Source organism: Lates calcarifer, linkage group LG1 (assembly GCF_001640805.2).
Source record: "Lates calcarifer isolate ASB-BC8 linkage group LG1, TLL_Latcal_v3, whole genome shotgun sequence".
NCBI classification, from domain to species: domain Eukaryota; kingdom Metazoa; phylum Chordata; class Actinopteri; family Centropomidae; genus Lates; species Lates calcarifer.
This window is the reverse complement of record NC_066833.1, coordinates 16275117-16292103: the sequence shown is the minus strand read 5'-3', so window position 1 is coordinate 16292103 and position 16987 is coordinate 16275117. Positions and strand designations below refer to the sequence as shown.

The following is a 16987-nucleotide window of genomic DNA, read 5'->3' as shown; positions in this document are numbered from 1 at the left end:
AACAGAAATAAACAGTGGTGGGATAATGGCCACAATTTCAATAAAAAGTTGATTGACACTTTTACTAACCCAAACACCTGCATTTGGCACAGGTACTATTGCTTCAAGTGCTATTCATCACATACAGATTATCTGTCATATTGTAAATGTTTACCCATGTAGATTTGGCAATGCTGCATTTACTACTTTCCAACAGTATCATATACCATTTTGATATCTTCCATGTCATGTTATTGTCCAGATGATATAGTTGTGCAGTGTAGGTCTTAAATTTGCTTCTTTGTCATTTCACTGGTCTATGAAGCAGAATTAAAAGCAAGTTGACAGCAGCATTCATGAAGAAAATTACAGAGAATATAATTACTTTCTATATACAGCACTTTGGTTTCTTTATGTGAATCTGTTGACTGGTTGGTCACGTTTTAACTACTGGGTTGCGTGTGTATGTGTGTGAATGACCTAGTTAGGCCTGAGTGGCTATGCCTGTCACTTCAGGAGTTACACAGTTCCACGAATTGATCTCGAACACTGCATTTTTTATTGTGGTCATCTGGACAGAGGCAAGAAGGTGGAAAGAGAGAAATTGCTACAGAGTTTGAATATGCTTTACATATGTCAACACGTTGCTGTAGTTGTGCCATATGTGATGATGGTGTAGAACTGAGTTATAGCTCTGGACAAGCTCAAGTAATCATTCTCTAACAAAGCTCTAAAATAATCAGGTTCACCTTCATGTCAAGGGACTGAGCGATAAGGCAACACAAAGAATTTGAGAAACAGTAGTTTTGTAAGATGAGGAGGAGTAAAAACTATTTATCTGGGATCACTGATGAGTTTTGATCAAAAATGTTTGATGAAAATGTTATTTAAAAGGATGAGAGGGAATTGCTGTAGTGCTGATTATCTGTTTGAAATGATCACTCAGGATGAAACAATAAAATTCAAAAGCTATCTTACATTGTGGTCCAGCAGGATGGTGAAGCAGCTGAGGGTGTAGGAGGGAGGATGAAGAGGCAGCTGTTCAGCAGAGAAGGATAGATTATGATCTGCTCTGTGTTGTTGACACTATCGACAAATGCTACATTCACCAGAAATGGAAAGGAGAAAATATGAATCAGCCCACGCAGACCAATCACATTTCTGCTCAGCATGTAAAGCCCCTACACTTAGTTACATTTATAGCGCTGCAGTCATGGACACCAGCGGTGTACAGTAACAAAAGCCTTGAAACCCCCATTGCTTTCATCAGGGTCTCAGCAGCTGTTATGAGCAACAGTGCAGGTGGGGTCATGACTGTTGTAGCCCAGGGGGCCCATAAATTAGGACTAGTTAGCATGGAGAGAGCAGAGGACAACATGACCCAGGTGAGACACAAAGCAAGAGTCTGTAGACCTGACTCTTTGATTTGAGTCACAACTGACTACTGAGAGACTCGACTTACTTTGAGACTTGAAAGCCAAGAAAAAAAAAATCATGCCCCAAAAATCATCAAAAAATCATTATCTTTGCCATCTGAATCTGAATACAAGGCTGCAGCCAGCAGCTTGTTAGCTTGGCATATCATAAAGACAGGAAACAGAGAGAAGCAGTTCTGTTCACCAGTAACAAATCTGTTTGTTTGTTTGTTTGCTTCTTACTGCAAGTAGTAACTTCCTGAAATCTTGTTGTGACTGTGAGGAATGGTCTAAATAAAATAAGATAAAATAATAGATACAATAAATAAATCTATCCAATTAGATTTATTTATGTTATTGTATTGTATACTGTACATGTGCAGTGTATGATAAACAGACATTTCTGGCTTATGAAACTCCCTAAGTGAGTTTGTCCCTCCACGTAACTGTACTCATTTTACAATCTTTGCATCTGTACCTCTAGCATTGCCCACCTCTCTTTACTTGAGCTGTGCGGTGACATATAGTATATCTACTTCATCTTCCCACTCTATGATTGCTCTTCTTGTTCTTGCTCTGATTAAAGCTGCGTGGGTGAAATGGGCAGTTGTTGTAAGTGTTTGTCAGCTGTTAGAGCGGCCTGCTGGCCTGTCTAACTGGCCCTCTAATGGAAGTTGGAGCACTTAGTCTTTCTTTCTGTATTTCTCCATGACAAACACTCACACACAATATCACACCTGTTATTCTGGCTGACTGGCTTGCAACATTGCTAGAACATTTGAACACTGAAAATCATTTGGCTTTCTCTTCAGTGCAAAAGAAATATGCAGCTTACCAAATCTGTCTTAAAAGTATTCCAGTTAATAAATCAGCCAATGGATATGGAGTTTTTTGAAGGTTAATGACAACCCTGCTACACTGGTATATACTTAGGGACACAGATGATGATTATCGCCACAGGAAGGACGTTGAGTGGAAAAAGTGTGAGAAGAAAAGGCCTAAATTGTAATGTTTGATGCTGGCTGGAGCCCATCAATCAGAGATCCCAAGCTTTTGAAAAAGCGATGGCAAAGGAAGAATGGGGATTCTCATCAGTCAATTAGATGCTTTACATTAAGATGACATGATTATCCAGTGCCATGTACAAAGAGCGAGAAGCCAGATATTTACTTTCTTGCTCAAGGACAATGTGAGAAATTTTTATGGTCTCTTATACCACAATATTACTCCATGAGCACAGGCACAAATGTATTCATTCTTATGTCAAATTTAGATGAGGCACATTAGTGTCAATAAAAAATAGGCAATTATGATCTTGTAAGCCACACTATAATGAAGCGCATAGAGGTTTATTTTGTTGCACAATGTCAGGAAAAAGGCACAATTCGAATTGTACCAGGGCCATATCCTCTCTGAATGTTAATGTTTCCATTACATGAAAATGTCTCCCCTTTCTGACGCTTTCATCTTTCTTCCTCCAGTTTTCCCTCATTTTGGAATCTCTCGGCCTCTTTCGCTGTCTTGCTCTCTCTGGTAATGATGTTAACAGGGTCAAATGCTTTTGGGGGCCTAGAGGGAGAACGACGCAGAGTGATTGTGGAGAATGGTTAACCAGCACTGAGAAGTGTGGAGAGGAAAATACTCTTAGGTTCTTCATCTATCTCCGGCGTTTAATTCTCTCTGTAATACATGTATGTGTGCAGCACATAAGTCAGCAGCACACTATATTCACTTAGCTCTTTGCATTTTTGTGCTGTTCAGCACCCTGGAGGCAGCTGTCGTTTTCTCTTTAGCTTCCTCCGCTCTCCTCTTTTTCCTCTTCTCTCACCATGCGATCCTTTCCTCGCCTCATCGCTAACTCGCTGTCTGAGAATCTTCACAAGATTTCAGATCTGTGGGATGAGTCTGAACCTCCCTTGGGGAGATAGGACATTGACTGGGTCCAAGCATGTTCATAATTAATTCATCTTCGCTGGCTGAAGTTACTTCAGTTCCCCTGCTCTTCAACTTTCCCTGAAAGTTTTTGCAGGAGTTTTAAGGTGATGGGTTGTTGTTCATTCACACCGTTAGGGGTTGGCAGTAGCAACAAATGTAGTCTCAGTCCAAGTAGTAGCCAGCCAGAATCAACAATGTTGATATAGTAATATTTTTATTGTCAAAAACCACATCAGACAGTGATGCAAGTGGACAGGGTGCTCTCAATGATGCGTCTGTAGAACGTGTTGAGGACGGGTGGAGGGAGGCTTTTCTGACGTCACCTTTTCTTGGCTGAGTCCAGCCCACTTTAAACCAGTGAGAAGAGCACAGAGAAAAACAGAAACACAGAAATTTCTCACATGAAAAATCTAAAACCTTTGTAACTTTGGCAAATGTTTGTTTATGCAGGACCCAATCACCCATAGTAAGAAATTGCAATTGCATTTCAGGGCTTTGGAAAGTGGCTTATGGACTGTCACATAGGGGAAAGTAGTGTGTCATGATTTAAGCCTTAGAATACATCATTAATTTCCCACCTTATGAATACATGTTTGTTACCTTCAAATAATGTGCCAGGCCTTAAGCATTTGTTTTTTATTATTCTCTTTTAATTACTTAATCACATGGATGAGGAATAACTCCAGATGATGCTCCTCTTTCATTTAGTTTGTGTGTGCGTGTATGTGTGTGTGAGAGTTTGTTTTTCTCCGACCTTAACAACAGGATCACTGTGTGCGTGCACAGAACAGCAGCAGAAAGACAGAGCGTGCATGCACTAAGAAGTGTGTTCATGATATAATGTTGCTCTTGTTAGAGGATGACAAGGAAGCATTATTTGCAGAGACAGTTTTTATATTCCAAATAAAAGCAGGTACAACATAGCAGAAAGAGACAGATCCACTTTTTTTCATATCCATCCTGTTGTCACTAGTACCCATCCTCAAAATAAGGTTTAGTTTTCATAGCACTGATACTTGAGGTATTGCTCTGCTCACTCTTAGCTGGCAGGTCATATTTTATTTAGTTTATTGCCACTTTTCTCCTATTTTTGTGTATATATACTGTATGTATACAGTATATATGTGTGTGTGTGTGTAATTGGAGACAAAAGCAATGCCAGAGGAGATGATGGACAGCTCAAATCTCCACATTAGCACATCTCTCCACTGCTGTGAATGCCCTCTATATTACTTACACCCTGCAGTGTTTTTATTATACACCTTTCCAGGTGTATAATTATCGTGTGTCATAGAAGAGTGACGATGAGAGCAGTAGGTATGAATGCTAGTGGCCTTGCTGCTGTTTCCGTGGAGAATAAGACACTGGCCACAAATGATTGGATTAGTGTTTGACCCCCCTTCCACTTAGCATAATCCTCTTTGCTGCTTTTTCTCTGTGGGTGTGCGTGCATGGGTGTGTGTCTTTGTGTGTGTGTGTTTAGTTATCTGTTCCTATTGCTCTGTATACTCCAGCTGATGAGCAGCAAGGTCATTGTGAGAGCTTGTCTGTGGTCATCCACCATCATCTGACTTGGGACGCCTGTTTCCTGCGTCCAGTCAACAAGCTGTGTGGGAAGCGACTGGCAGCAGAGATGAGTGATGAGACACAGGAGAGGGAAGCCAGAGAGAGTGAGCGCGGGAGGAGGAGAGGGGGAACAAGTCATCCACGGCATTCAGAGATGGAGATGAGTGTTAATAATAGAAAATCTGAGGCCTTGTTGAGCAAATATGGGCACTCGGTGATCGAGGCAGCGCAGCCAGAGGTGAAGAAATGGGGGGAGGTTGCGGGTGCAGGATTATTGTGGAAGGGTGGTGGAATAGAGCAATCAGTTGAAGGTCTGCAGGGTTTGGTATGTCATTGTCAGCCTTTCTAAACAGCCTGCAGAGCGATGGGCACTTTGAAGTTTCACAGAGCTGCTTAAATCCTGCCTGAAAAGACGCAGAGAACCGCGAGGCACTGAGAACAGACAGGAATATACAGAGAGAGGGAGAGACTCGAGGGGCAGGACGAAGGGATAGATTGATGATGGGTGAAACATGGAGGAAAGGAATGAGAGTAATCAGAAGTAAGGCAGCTTGTTTTGGGAGGATGACGGGAGACAGGCAAGCGGAGGAAAGCTCTTAGTGCACCAACATATGAGTAGCATGGGGTTTTTTTTTTTGGATGTATGAGTAATATGTTTCCAGCAGTTCTAGATGAGTAGCTGCAACATGAGAAGCAGTGATGCAGCGGTACAGCTTTGAGCGGATCTGAGCTGGATGTGGGTAGACTGGGCGCCGCCAGATTAGCACACTGACATCACAGTGAAGAAAAGCAGGGAACCAGGGTCTGAGTCAGAATAGATGGCTTCTTCTCTTACCTAATAGACCCCATAACATGCTCAGCTAGATTCAGTCAGTACTCCTCGCTAAAGACTTGCTGTCAATCTCAGTTTAAGGCAACAGTGTTGGGTGTTCACTCACTGTGGAAGTGATGCCCTGATTTCAGGGTGGCCAAATGTTGAGAAGGTTATGACCTCTTGTTATGCAGCAGTGTGTTAAGGAAGTATACACAGGTGGGAAGAGATGTGCATAGTAGCTACTGAACTTCATCACAGAACCTCATCAGAAATCTGTAAAAGTTAAAGACAGACAAATCTACTTCTCTACAGCTACCAACAGAAATCTAAGGGGAATTATGCAGCCTATCATCTTGCTTTTTCTCTTTTGAAAAAAAGGAAATGTGTATTTTAGTTTGCTATTGATCTTGTTTGTTACATTTGTGGAAAGGAAGCACCAGGAGATAGAAGTACGTGAAAGATGTAAGCAGTGTGCATGTGTGGAAAGCTACATTAATAAGCATATAATTATTAAAAATACAACTGTTCATTAGTTGCACTCATATTATCATTTCAATCCTCATAAAATATTCCTGTACACATCTGGTAGGATTCAGTTACATTGCAGTGAGCTTTAGCATACTTCACATTCTTTTTAAAACGATTATTTTCCCTTTCTTTATAAACCAAGTTTAATTTTTAAATGGAGAAATTCATGAATTCAGTGTCAGAATTTACATCTTTATTAGTCCAGTGGGGATCCTTTAGGAGAAGTCAAGCCATAAGGAGTGATTAATTTAATCAGTTTTCACTTTATGCCACTGTGACTGAATTCAAATCCCATTCGAACGAGGGACTCTATATCAGAGATTTGTAAAGATTTTATAAGCTCATCAGTGGGATGTGTTTCAAAAAGCAAGTAATAGACAAAATGACACTGAAGCACACAAACTCAGGTATATCCTGCAAATAAGACATATGATCAACACTGTACGGATACACGGATTTGATCACACACCATATATGCACAACATACACTGTGAACCTGCAAAAAATAAATGTGGACCGTCCTCAAGTTTTCCTCCATTTTGCCGACTCAGTAAGCACAATCTGCGAACGTGACTTCATTCTTTGACGAGATAACCTTCTATTGTAATACAGACTCACAGGCCTACGCATATATGCGCATGGACACACACATACACGGACGTAAATGGGCTCTAATAACAGTGAATGAAAGCAGGGGGCGTAGTGGAAGTGTGAGACAAAGTTACTATGAGAGGAAAGAGGATGTTGAAGTTAAAAAGCTGTTCTAGTGAATTATTAATGCCAAGCATTGCCCACAGACACAGCCTCTTACAGACTTTCTTTTACACACACACATACACAGACACACACGCACACACATGCACACACGCACACACACAAACCCAGCTGCAATCCCCAGTTGCTTGTGCAGACAGGAAACAGCGTACTTGTCGCTCTGTCTGGATTTTGGGGTGGGGGTGGGGGTGGGGGGGTATGTGTAAGTGCTCTGTTGTCTCTGGCCCCAATGAGAGGGATGTTTGTAGTTGTTCCCTGAATGGTGAATGCTCTGTGTGTGTTTGGTGTGTGTGTGCGTGCAAGGGGTTGAGGCAAGATTCACATATGTTTATTGTCCTAAATATAGGCTACAAAGCAACATACAGAATAGTAATCAGTCTTCACAATGTGTCTAACACTACAAACTCTGTTTGTTACAATTCTCAACATGTGGTTCATACTGCAGTCTAATAATTATATGGTTTGTTTAAACGAGAACAATTTATTACAAAAGATTTATTGTTTATTCCTTTTAAACACAACATCTGCAAAAACAATGTTTGTGCGGTTTGTCCTTGGGTTCCCAGAGTCTTAGTCATTTGCAAAATGCAAATGATAGACTCTCTCAAAAGAAAAATAAAAGAATGTTGGTACAAACATACTCATAAAACCGTGAGTAAGCAAATGTCTAAACTGAATTTGTATTTCTGGCCAATGACATGGAGGTGTCATGGTGGCTTTTTCAGGCAGCAGTTTTAACCTTAATGTATGTAATTAAAACAAGTGAATTCAAACAATTTATATCCATTTGGACAAGTAATTGCTAAGATTTCGATGAAAATGACACGATGTGATGATATTTTTTCATCTTAAAGTGGTTTGTCACCTATTGAAAGTATAAAAACACTGAGATTCATTCATACATAAATGTTTTTGAGGTGTTTTTGAGTGTGAGGAAGATGTACTGTGTGTGCTGTGGGACAAAATTACAGTGGACAAATACACTTGTGAGTGCTCACTGGCCTCTGTTACTTTGCAGCCACTATATTTGCCAACAGCAATATGTCAGCACTAAGCAGTATTGTCTGTTGTCAGTTGAGCTCTAATGAGTAGCCCGTTCACATCCTTGCTCAGGAACCATGATGAAGTCTAAAAATTATGGATGCATCAGGCGAAACAGTATTTATTATCCATTTCAAAAACACCTGTACTCTGTACAGCCTGACACACTTAACATACCCTGCTGACTTGTGTTTTACCAGCTCATGCTGACCTTTCTCCCCAGCTCCCAGATGGCTGCCTCTCACCTCAGTGTAGTACAGCTGCAGCACTGTCCTTGTAGTGAAGGGTTAACACACAAGTGTGTGTAATAGCACTGAGCGTGATTGGATGATGGCTTTTAAAAAGGCTGTGAATGTTTCAAGTTGTTTGTGGTGTTCAAATACCAAGTGTGTGTTTTGCGTGAATGTCTGTATATGCACACCTCAGCGTCAGTAAGCACTCTGCAGAATGCTTATCTGCACGTCATGCTGTTTCTGTATTTTTAAGGAGATGTTGGGTGCAGAAACTCTGCCCATGTTTTATATTTGAACTGCAGTTTTTTAACCCTTAACCCTCTTTTTTCTCTCTTCCTGCCTTCACCCCATCCACTCTCTCTCTCTTTCTTTTTTTCTCTGTCCATCTCCTTTGTCCTTCCTCCTGTAGCCAGTGTTGCTGTGGCTCAGAGAGTAGTAACGGTGCAGACTGGACCGCTGATACGGACTGAGGGCTCCCACGTGACCATCTGGTGCAATGTGACAGGCTACAAAGAAGGAGTGGAGCAGGACTTTGAATGGTCCATGTACCTGGCATCAGCACCAGACCGGGAGATCCGCATTGTGAGCACAGCTCAGCTAAACTATGCCTACGCCGTGTATGCCCCACGGGTGAACAGTAAAGAGATCTATGTGGAGAGGCTGAGCCGAGACTCTGCTGTGCTCCACATCACCAAAGTGCAAGCCAAGGACCAGGGTCTGTTTGAGTGTTACACACCCAACACGGACGGGCGGTACCTTGGATTCTACAGTGCGCGCACCAACCTCACTGGTGAGTATCTAAGCACATACGCATGAACTCAATAAGCAGATAAACCACCTGTGTGTATGGATATACCACACGTGGCAGCACATTTATTACAGACGAATCCCACCTTAGTCAAAATTTGCTGTATAGATGAACTAAACAGTGAGTTTTATTGATCAATCAGCAACCAGTCAACCCTCTGAATAGGTAATACCAGCTAAATACCTCTCCAGCTTCCTGAATATATCCTTTGGGTATATTTCATGTTTATGCTTATTTATTGTTTGATAACGTGAATGAATACAGTCCTCCTGCTGTAATAATACAGAGCTCGCTGGCCATTCTTTAAAGGGACCCTGTGGAGTTTTTGACTACCAGTGGTGCTTTGGAGCAATGTTTAGATTAGACGATCCCCATCTTGTTTGTATCTTGCGTTGTATTAGAAAATGTAAGGACACACATGTCCCTTCTCCATATGCAAGCATTGATTGGTATTTTATATATTAAATTACAGTCCAGTCTTGGTAAGGCAAGGCCTCTTTTGTAGCAGTGTCACTGTGATTATACTACTTCAGAAATTAAGGTGTGTTGCAGTATTTTCAATTAGCCTATTAACCTGCTGGGGGGCCCAGGGCAAAGTTGAGCTGTGAGTCCCTGTTGATTCTCCAGTTTCTGCAGCCTTGTGAGGTCAAAAATGCAGGACCTGGCTTGAGTTATTTCAGTACGTATTTTGCTTTAGTGGTGCATATTCCAAGTATGTTTTACAATAACGTTTTCGTTCTTGGACCTCAGGCACCTGCACACCCTGCAGTATGTTGCTGTAGGTAAAAGTAATACCTATCCATTCATCCATTATCTACACCACTTACCCATAAGGGTCGCAGGAAGCGCTGACATTGGGTGAGAGGTGGGTTACACTCTGGACAGATCACCAGTCTTAAAAGTAAAACCAAAGCATGATTTTTTTTTTTTATCACAATCACATTGGCCAGGTAGATCACAAAGCAAATTCATAACCAGAACCCTTCCAAAAACTAGTCATATGTCATGTGTGTACCCCTTTGGAAGGAGTGTGAAAGGAAGTGTTGCACTCCAGAGTCACACAGAGTCCCACCTGTTCTGACCGAGGAAACTCTCCCCTCTCCCTCTCTTGCACTCGATCTCACTCACACATCCACACATAAACACACACACTCACACTCATGTTCCTCCCTCCCACACCTTTCCTTGACCTAAGCTGTTTCGATAACACGCTTGGTGTGTTGGCATGAAGTGTCAGTGTTTCAAACAGCAGCATGAGTTTCCCTCTTCTGCGCTTTACTGTTCTCTCTCTAGAGGCACATACAGATCAAACCAACAGGCCTACAGCGCCAAGGACACAGCTGTCACAGTTGAGGATTCTGTCCCCTTCATAACTTCATGCCTTCGTCCCAGACGTAGCTGACCTCTCTCTCAGGGTCAAAGTGTAAAGCAAATGCTTATTGGCTGAAAACTTGAGTTGTGTCCCAGCGTTTCCATGTCACTCAGTGTGTGGCACTGTGACTTAAGAAACATCAATATTTATATTCTTTCTTTTTGTCACCGCAGGTCAGGCTGTAGTGATCAGTGCCACAGAAACAAAGTTATTGTGTGCTTAACAATCAATAGATTTGGTTTTTCAGTGAATAAATGTTCTTCTTCACTGAAAAACAGTGAGCAGTATGGTCTGCATGTGGGGCAGGGCTCAGGCGCAGGGCGCAGTGAAACGGTGCTGCTGATAGCACACAGTATTTATAGATCTGTGTGTGAGAGAGAGCTTGAACAGAGTATGTGAGCTGAGGTGTTGAGGGACTTTGTTATCTGAGCCTCTTTCTGTGTCTCTGACCTCTTAACCCAGTTTCAGAGGTCAAGGGTACACAGCAGGGTCTCTCCCACCTTCTGCTCTGCTGTGCTTTATAAGTCCCTCTGTGGTTCCCTGGCAGCTGCACGCCTCCTTGGACCCGTTGTGCACAAACAATACCTCATCCTCCCTCCCCTCCCCCCTCTCTTACTCATTCTCCTGTCTTTCACACTGTCATCTGTCTGTCTCCACGCAACAGCCCTGGCCTCTTTCTTTAATTTGCTCTCCCTCGGCTGTATTAAAACAGCCCCTTGCAGGCGCTGCCCTTGAGGATATGTGTTTCAAGGGTGATGTCAAAGGACAACGACAAGCAGGAGAGCATTATGGAGGAAATATGGGGAGGAAGGATATGAGATAGAAGGGCAGACAGAAGGGATGGCTCTATGTGTAGGTGCGTGTCTGGCGGTGGGGTGGTTGGGTTAATTGCAGGGGTAGAAGGCCACGCAGTAATCTGTGCCTTGAGTGCTGCATTAAGGCTTACTCACAGGGATGCATTTCATCCACTGTCACCTTTCTGTACAAAGAGCAGGGAGGGTTACAACATGGAACTTAATACCTGCTGCTGGGAGAGCAAAACAGTTTCAGCAGTGCACCTGGACACTGTTCTTCCTGATACTATGACGCAGTGCTTACATGAGTTGTTTTGTCTCTCACACAGAATCAGTCACTGCAGCTGTGCATGTGGTTGATTGCCTGGAAAAATGATCCCTACTTCTCTTTGTGTGTCCAAGACTTTTTTTTGTTTTGAAGGGAGTGAGCATTCAGAAAGTGTGTCTTTTATACCCTCTGATACTAAACTTAGATTGATCAAATGAAAATGTATCTCTGCTCGGCCTGCAGGCAGTGTGGTAATATTACACACGTATAGAGAGTAATTGGCCATCATGGCACAAATACTGGATAATATCCACTAAGTCATTGGAGTGTAATGATTCTGAAACTGAGACCGAAACTGCGACTGCACATTTAAGTCAGCAGCGTTGGAACAGTTTGATACTGCTAACAAAAACTGTCTGTTTAGCTACTTTGCCATTACATTTTGGATCTCTACAGAGTAGCTGCAGGTCACATAAACATTATGCTCAGATGTGGTTCCATGTTTATGCTGCTTCACTTGACTGACAACCTGAGAGGTGTAAATCAAATGTTAGTCATAATGAAGGAATAGGTCTCAAATGCCAGAAATATGCATCAATGTAGCAATTTTTTGGCATTTACTGTATTTTTGATTGGCAGTATAGTTTTAAAGCATCAAGGCAGAAGCTCTACAGTGATTACAGGCAACACTTAAAATTCTGTCTTGTAATTTCTCTAAAGTGAGTATTTCTCATACTCTTAGATGGCGTGTCTTCTTACAGCAGTAGTTGTTGTTGTTGTTTGTGTGTCACAATCAGTGGTTAAGTGCTGCACAAAGCACGCATTTAACCAGGGTGTTGTGAAGCTCTTTGAGGTCAAAGGTCATCTGTAGTTTCTCTGTGCACACCTCCATTTTCTGATCTTGGAGGTTGTCTAAGCTTAGTCTTTTGCATTTCAGTGTGGGGTTAACATGTGCTTGTTTGTGCATGCAAATGTGTGTGTGTTTGGTTGTCCTCCTACACATCAGATTGCAGAAGAAAAGGACAACAGCCTGACATGGCCATCATGGCTGTCCTTATCCTACGCACCAGCCTGCGTGTGAGTGAGTCCAACAGCTAGCAGAACAACAAGCCCTCACTGAGACAAGCATCACTGCTCTTACTTATGAAGCTGCCATATAGCCTCACTGTCATAGAAAGCACCATAGGAGTCACCGTGCTGGCAGATATACAGTTTCTAACCTCCGCATTTGGCAGTTGTCATCCATTCCCAGTCCTGTAGTAACGTAGTAATGGAGCTAGAGACCCGCCGCCTTGATACATTTTCAAACAGAAGCATTTCTGCATCTTTCTGTTATTCACTGCCGTTCGGACAAGAGAAAGGAAGAAAACGTCCATCTTCAGATGTGTGACCAGAAAAAAATATAAGTTTGGCAGCGAGTGGTTTTGAAGAAAGGAACGAGAGATGGATGGCGCACAAACCCAGAGATGAGGAAATTGGAAAAGAGAGGAATGGGGACGGATGCGGCAGTATTGGAAATGGGTAGTGGGGTGATGCTGAATAGAGTGTGTGACCAATAAATGATGAGCTCTTCCTCTCGACTCCAATGTGATTGGTTACACCTCCCCGAGGCATTACCCACAATACAACTGCCGCTATAGGGGTGCACTTTAAATAGTCTCCGCCTGATGTGACTCCTAAGGTTAATGCAGTTACTAACCGCCATCCAAGTTCTAAACGCAATTAGGCAGCACAAATTGAGGAAGCTGGGAACGAAAGAGAAAGAAGGAAAAGGCTAGAGATGAGACCCAGGAATTTCAATTAAGGTAGAAGAAAACTGTCGGGCGAATCATTCTCAGAACAAGCCGCGGTAAAATACCACATTTCTCCAGTCACACTTTTCATTTTCATTATATTTATGGCCCACATTTTTTCTTCCGTTTTCAATGGAGAAAAATAATTCTTTCACCTGCTAACACTGTGGCCCTACAGTAAGCTAGTAATCTGTGAAGCATTGCCTACCCAAGGTCAAAAGTACAGTTATCTTTTTTGTTTGTGTGTTTCTGTACACGTGCAACCTTCAAGTCAGTGTGTGTGTGAAGAGGGCAAAGAACAGGAGTGTTGATTTTTCTTTGCTTAGCTGAAGCTGTGCACTGTTAAACATATATACAGAGTAAAAGTGGCTGAATCATGCCTCTGCTGAGCTCAGCGTTGTGTGTGTGTGTGTGTATGTGTGTGTGTTTCTGATTCGTATGTCTCCCCTGACTTTCTTTTCACAAGGGAGTCAGCACTGCCAACTTGCACTCCTCTACTTCACTTAATGAGATAGACTGAATGGGGAGATGTCATCTCACATTCCATTTTTTACACTGGGTGACACAGAGACCCCGCCTCCCCCATCCCCACTGTTCTCCATGTTCTCTCCCCATCAATTCAGAGCTCTAAATTCAATTTAGTCCGGTCCCCGGCCTCGCACCCCCCCTCCAGCCGGTGTTGGTCATGCAGGTATATGGTTTTGTCAATACAGCTGTTCATTGAGTTTCATCACAGGAGAAAGGCACCAGGGTGATTGAAGTACATAGCAGAAGACTGTGGAGGGAAGTAGTGACTGAATAAAGACAGGGGAGGAAAATGGGAAGAAAAAAGATGAAGATTTTTTTAGAGAAGACAAACAGTTGAATGGTGACAAATGGTAGAAGCTTTGTGTTGACAAAAAGATGTGAGTAGTAGTAAATAAGAAGTAGTAAGATGTACTGGAGGGAATGATGAGGTGAGGAGAGAAAGTGTAGATAAATAGACATGGGAAGTTGTATCTCTGTGTCTTTTGGTATTGATTGGGAGCAGAGGCCTGTGTGTGACTGGAACATTTCATCTCTCTTGTCTCCCCTTGCGGTGACACTTCTGGCTTTTTCTGCTCCCCCTCTCTCTAGCCTCACCATCACCTCTCAGTTTCATTTACAATTACATTCCCTTCTCTGCCTTTGGTGTGTGTCTGTGTGTCTGTATGCTTGTGTGTGTGTGGTGTGTGTGTGTGTGTGTGTATGTGTGTGCGCACATCCCTGGCTCTAAGCTGCGGACCAGGCAGGACTCCAAATGGAAAGAGATTTTATCACTATGTCTGGCTTGCCATTTTCTTGCACATCTCATCTACTTTAGCGGACAGGGCTTCCTGCTCAATAACATTACTGCCACTCGGACCCACTATACACAGGCACACACATTTGCAGACACACGCGCGCACACAGGAAACACGAACGCAGTCACACGCCGTAGCGAGCTGTCAGTCAGGACAGATGTCGCACCCATAATTGAGTCAGAGAGGGACGGTGCTGTAGTGCTCCCATCGGAACACATGCTTTCTACTGAACATCACTGAAGTGGGCTTTAACAACCCAGTGGATCACTGTAGTAGACAATACAACTGCTGAATAGAACATTGTTGCACTGTAAATAAAACAGCACTGCTGAACAGGGCGAACCAGACATCTTGATACTCTGTTGTCTTGTATGGCAACCGGTACTCTGCCATATGTGCAGTGCTGTGCAAAAGTTTGTAGGCATTTTAGATTTTTAGATTGTTATCCATCTCAGAATAGCGCCAGGGATACATGGTGCTGTTTTAAAGGCAAAGGGTGTACATACCAATTATTGATTTGGTTTTACTTTTTTCTGTATTTACTGCACTTAACATGAAATTAGCCAAAATAAAAATAAAAACTGCTAATGGCATTATTTTTTAAAGGTTCCTCACTTTACTCTTAGTGCTTGGATCAGTACTGTACATGTGTAGTTTGGGGACAGTGTTAGATGCTGGGTGGGTGGGAAAAGTGAAATGTATTCCAAGTTTGAAAATGTTACACCGATCCTAGAGCCTCAGGCTTCACTGTTGGAGAAGTGAACAAAAAAAGAAACTGCAATCAAATTAGAAGAGACGCGCTATGGAGGAGCAACTACATTTTAAATTTGTCTTCAGATGTGTAAGCTTGCCACAAAAAGGGCTAAATTAAATCTGGCTCCCTGACACTAGATACTCTGATACTCTGAAGTGGCTCTTAGGTCTTGCCAACTGCCTGTCACTTGCAGTTACTTGGAAACACTGAACAGACACATTCAGGTAGAAGACACGTGTGATATTGGACAAATTAGCCATGTACATGAACAAAGTCAAAGAGGACCGCAGTCATGAGACTGCAGGTCTTTACAGGCCCACAAAGCTTTAGACCCGATCTGAAATGGACCTGTCAAAAATCCAAGATTCATGCAATACATTTTTAAAGAAATGGTCTGAGCACAGTCAGAGAGACATGAGACATGCTGTAAACAGGAAAACTGTACCTGTTCCAAATGCTGTTATACCAAACAGACAAATGAAACTAACAAATAGAGAGAGAATGCCAGTGCTGACAGCAGCATGATTAATAATGAATAAGTATCCTTGGTTAAAAACAGCAACAAAATGTTTAATTTCACCTGCATTTAACAGATGACACTCTCCTGAACAAAAAAGCACACATTTTTTGAAGAAAGGACTCTCGAGCATTTACTCAGGTATTAAACACGCAGACCTGTAACCCATGGCAACAAAATAGGACCCTGTCCTACTTAGTTAGACTGAATAGAATTTGGACCCAGCCCAAGTCAGGTCCCAGATCAGGTCTCAGAGATTAGGACCCCGGAGGACCCATAGAGACCTCCAGATGAGGCCACATAGTGTTTTAGCCCTGCCTCTTGCTCCAGATATTGCTGCTGAGGAATATGGTTGGGCCACTTAAGAAGCCGTTGCCATTAAACATGAATCTAAATGCTCTCGTAGCCTACAGACACACTTTCAAGCATACAGTGCTTTGCAAATTTTGGCTGTTACCCTTATGAAAATATAAATGATGTCAGAGATGCTCTGCATTTAGCTTTTTGCCCACGCTACTGAGCAAGGCTAATGAGAAAGGATTTAATATGTTAACAAATACACGTGTATGTGTGTGTGTGTGTGTCTTGAGTGTATATGTTTATTAATGTTTATATAATGGGCTAAAGATGCGCCAGTGTTCCCCTAGTTGATTTGATTAGCTTAGCTAAGCGCTAACCCTCAGGGGCCTGCTGCCTCTTCTCTGGGAGATTAACAGAGCACAGCCACAGTTTGAATATGAATTCAGCATGAATATGGATGTGAATGGATGTGCTAATGAGTGTTTGTGTTCATGTTGTTAAAATGTGTGTTAGTAAAGAGTGGAACTTGCAGTATAATAGCCCGCAGGACTCACGCAGTTGTGAGTGTGGTCCAGGACACTCAGGCTGTTGCTGCATTGTTTGATGTTGGCAGCTGCTTTGAAGCTTTATCTGAGCACAAGGGGGGCAGGAGTTTTTTCCTGGGCCAAGCTATACATCTGATAACCTATTTTGACACGGACACAAATACAGACACAGGCATCAGAATCCATTGACACACATCCATATGTACAAGAACATGCACAGATTTTGGCA

The 16987-nt window shown here is 42.5% G+C and overlaps 1 protein-coding gene across 2 annotated transcripts in view; it reads left to right on the top strand.

Moving 5' to 3' along the window:
- igsf3 (immunoglobulin superfamily, member 3) overlaps window positions 1-16987 on the top strand; it is a 65798-nt gene that overhangs the window by 8190 nt on the left and 40621 nt on the right. For both annotated transcript variants that reach the window (XM_018703068.2, XM_018703067.2), the window contains one exon: window positions 8695-9075. In XM_018703068.2, coding sequence (XP_018558584.1) covers window positions 8695-9075 — 381 coding nt within the window. The remainder of the gene's footprint in view (window positions 1-8694; window positions 9076-16987) is intronic.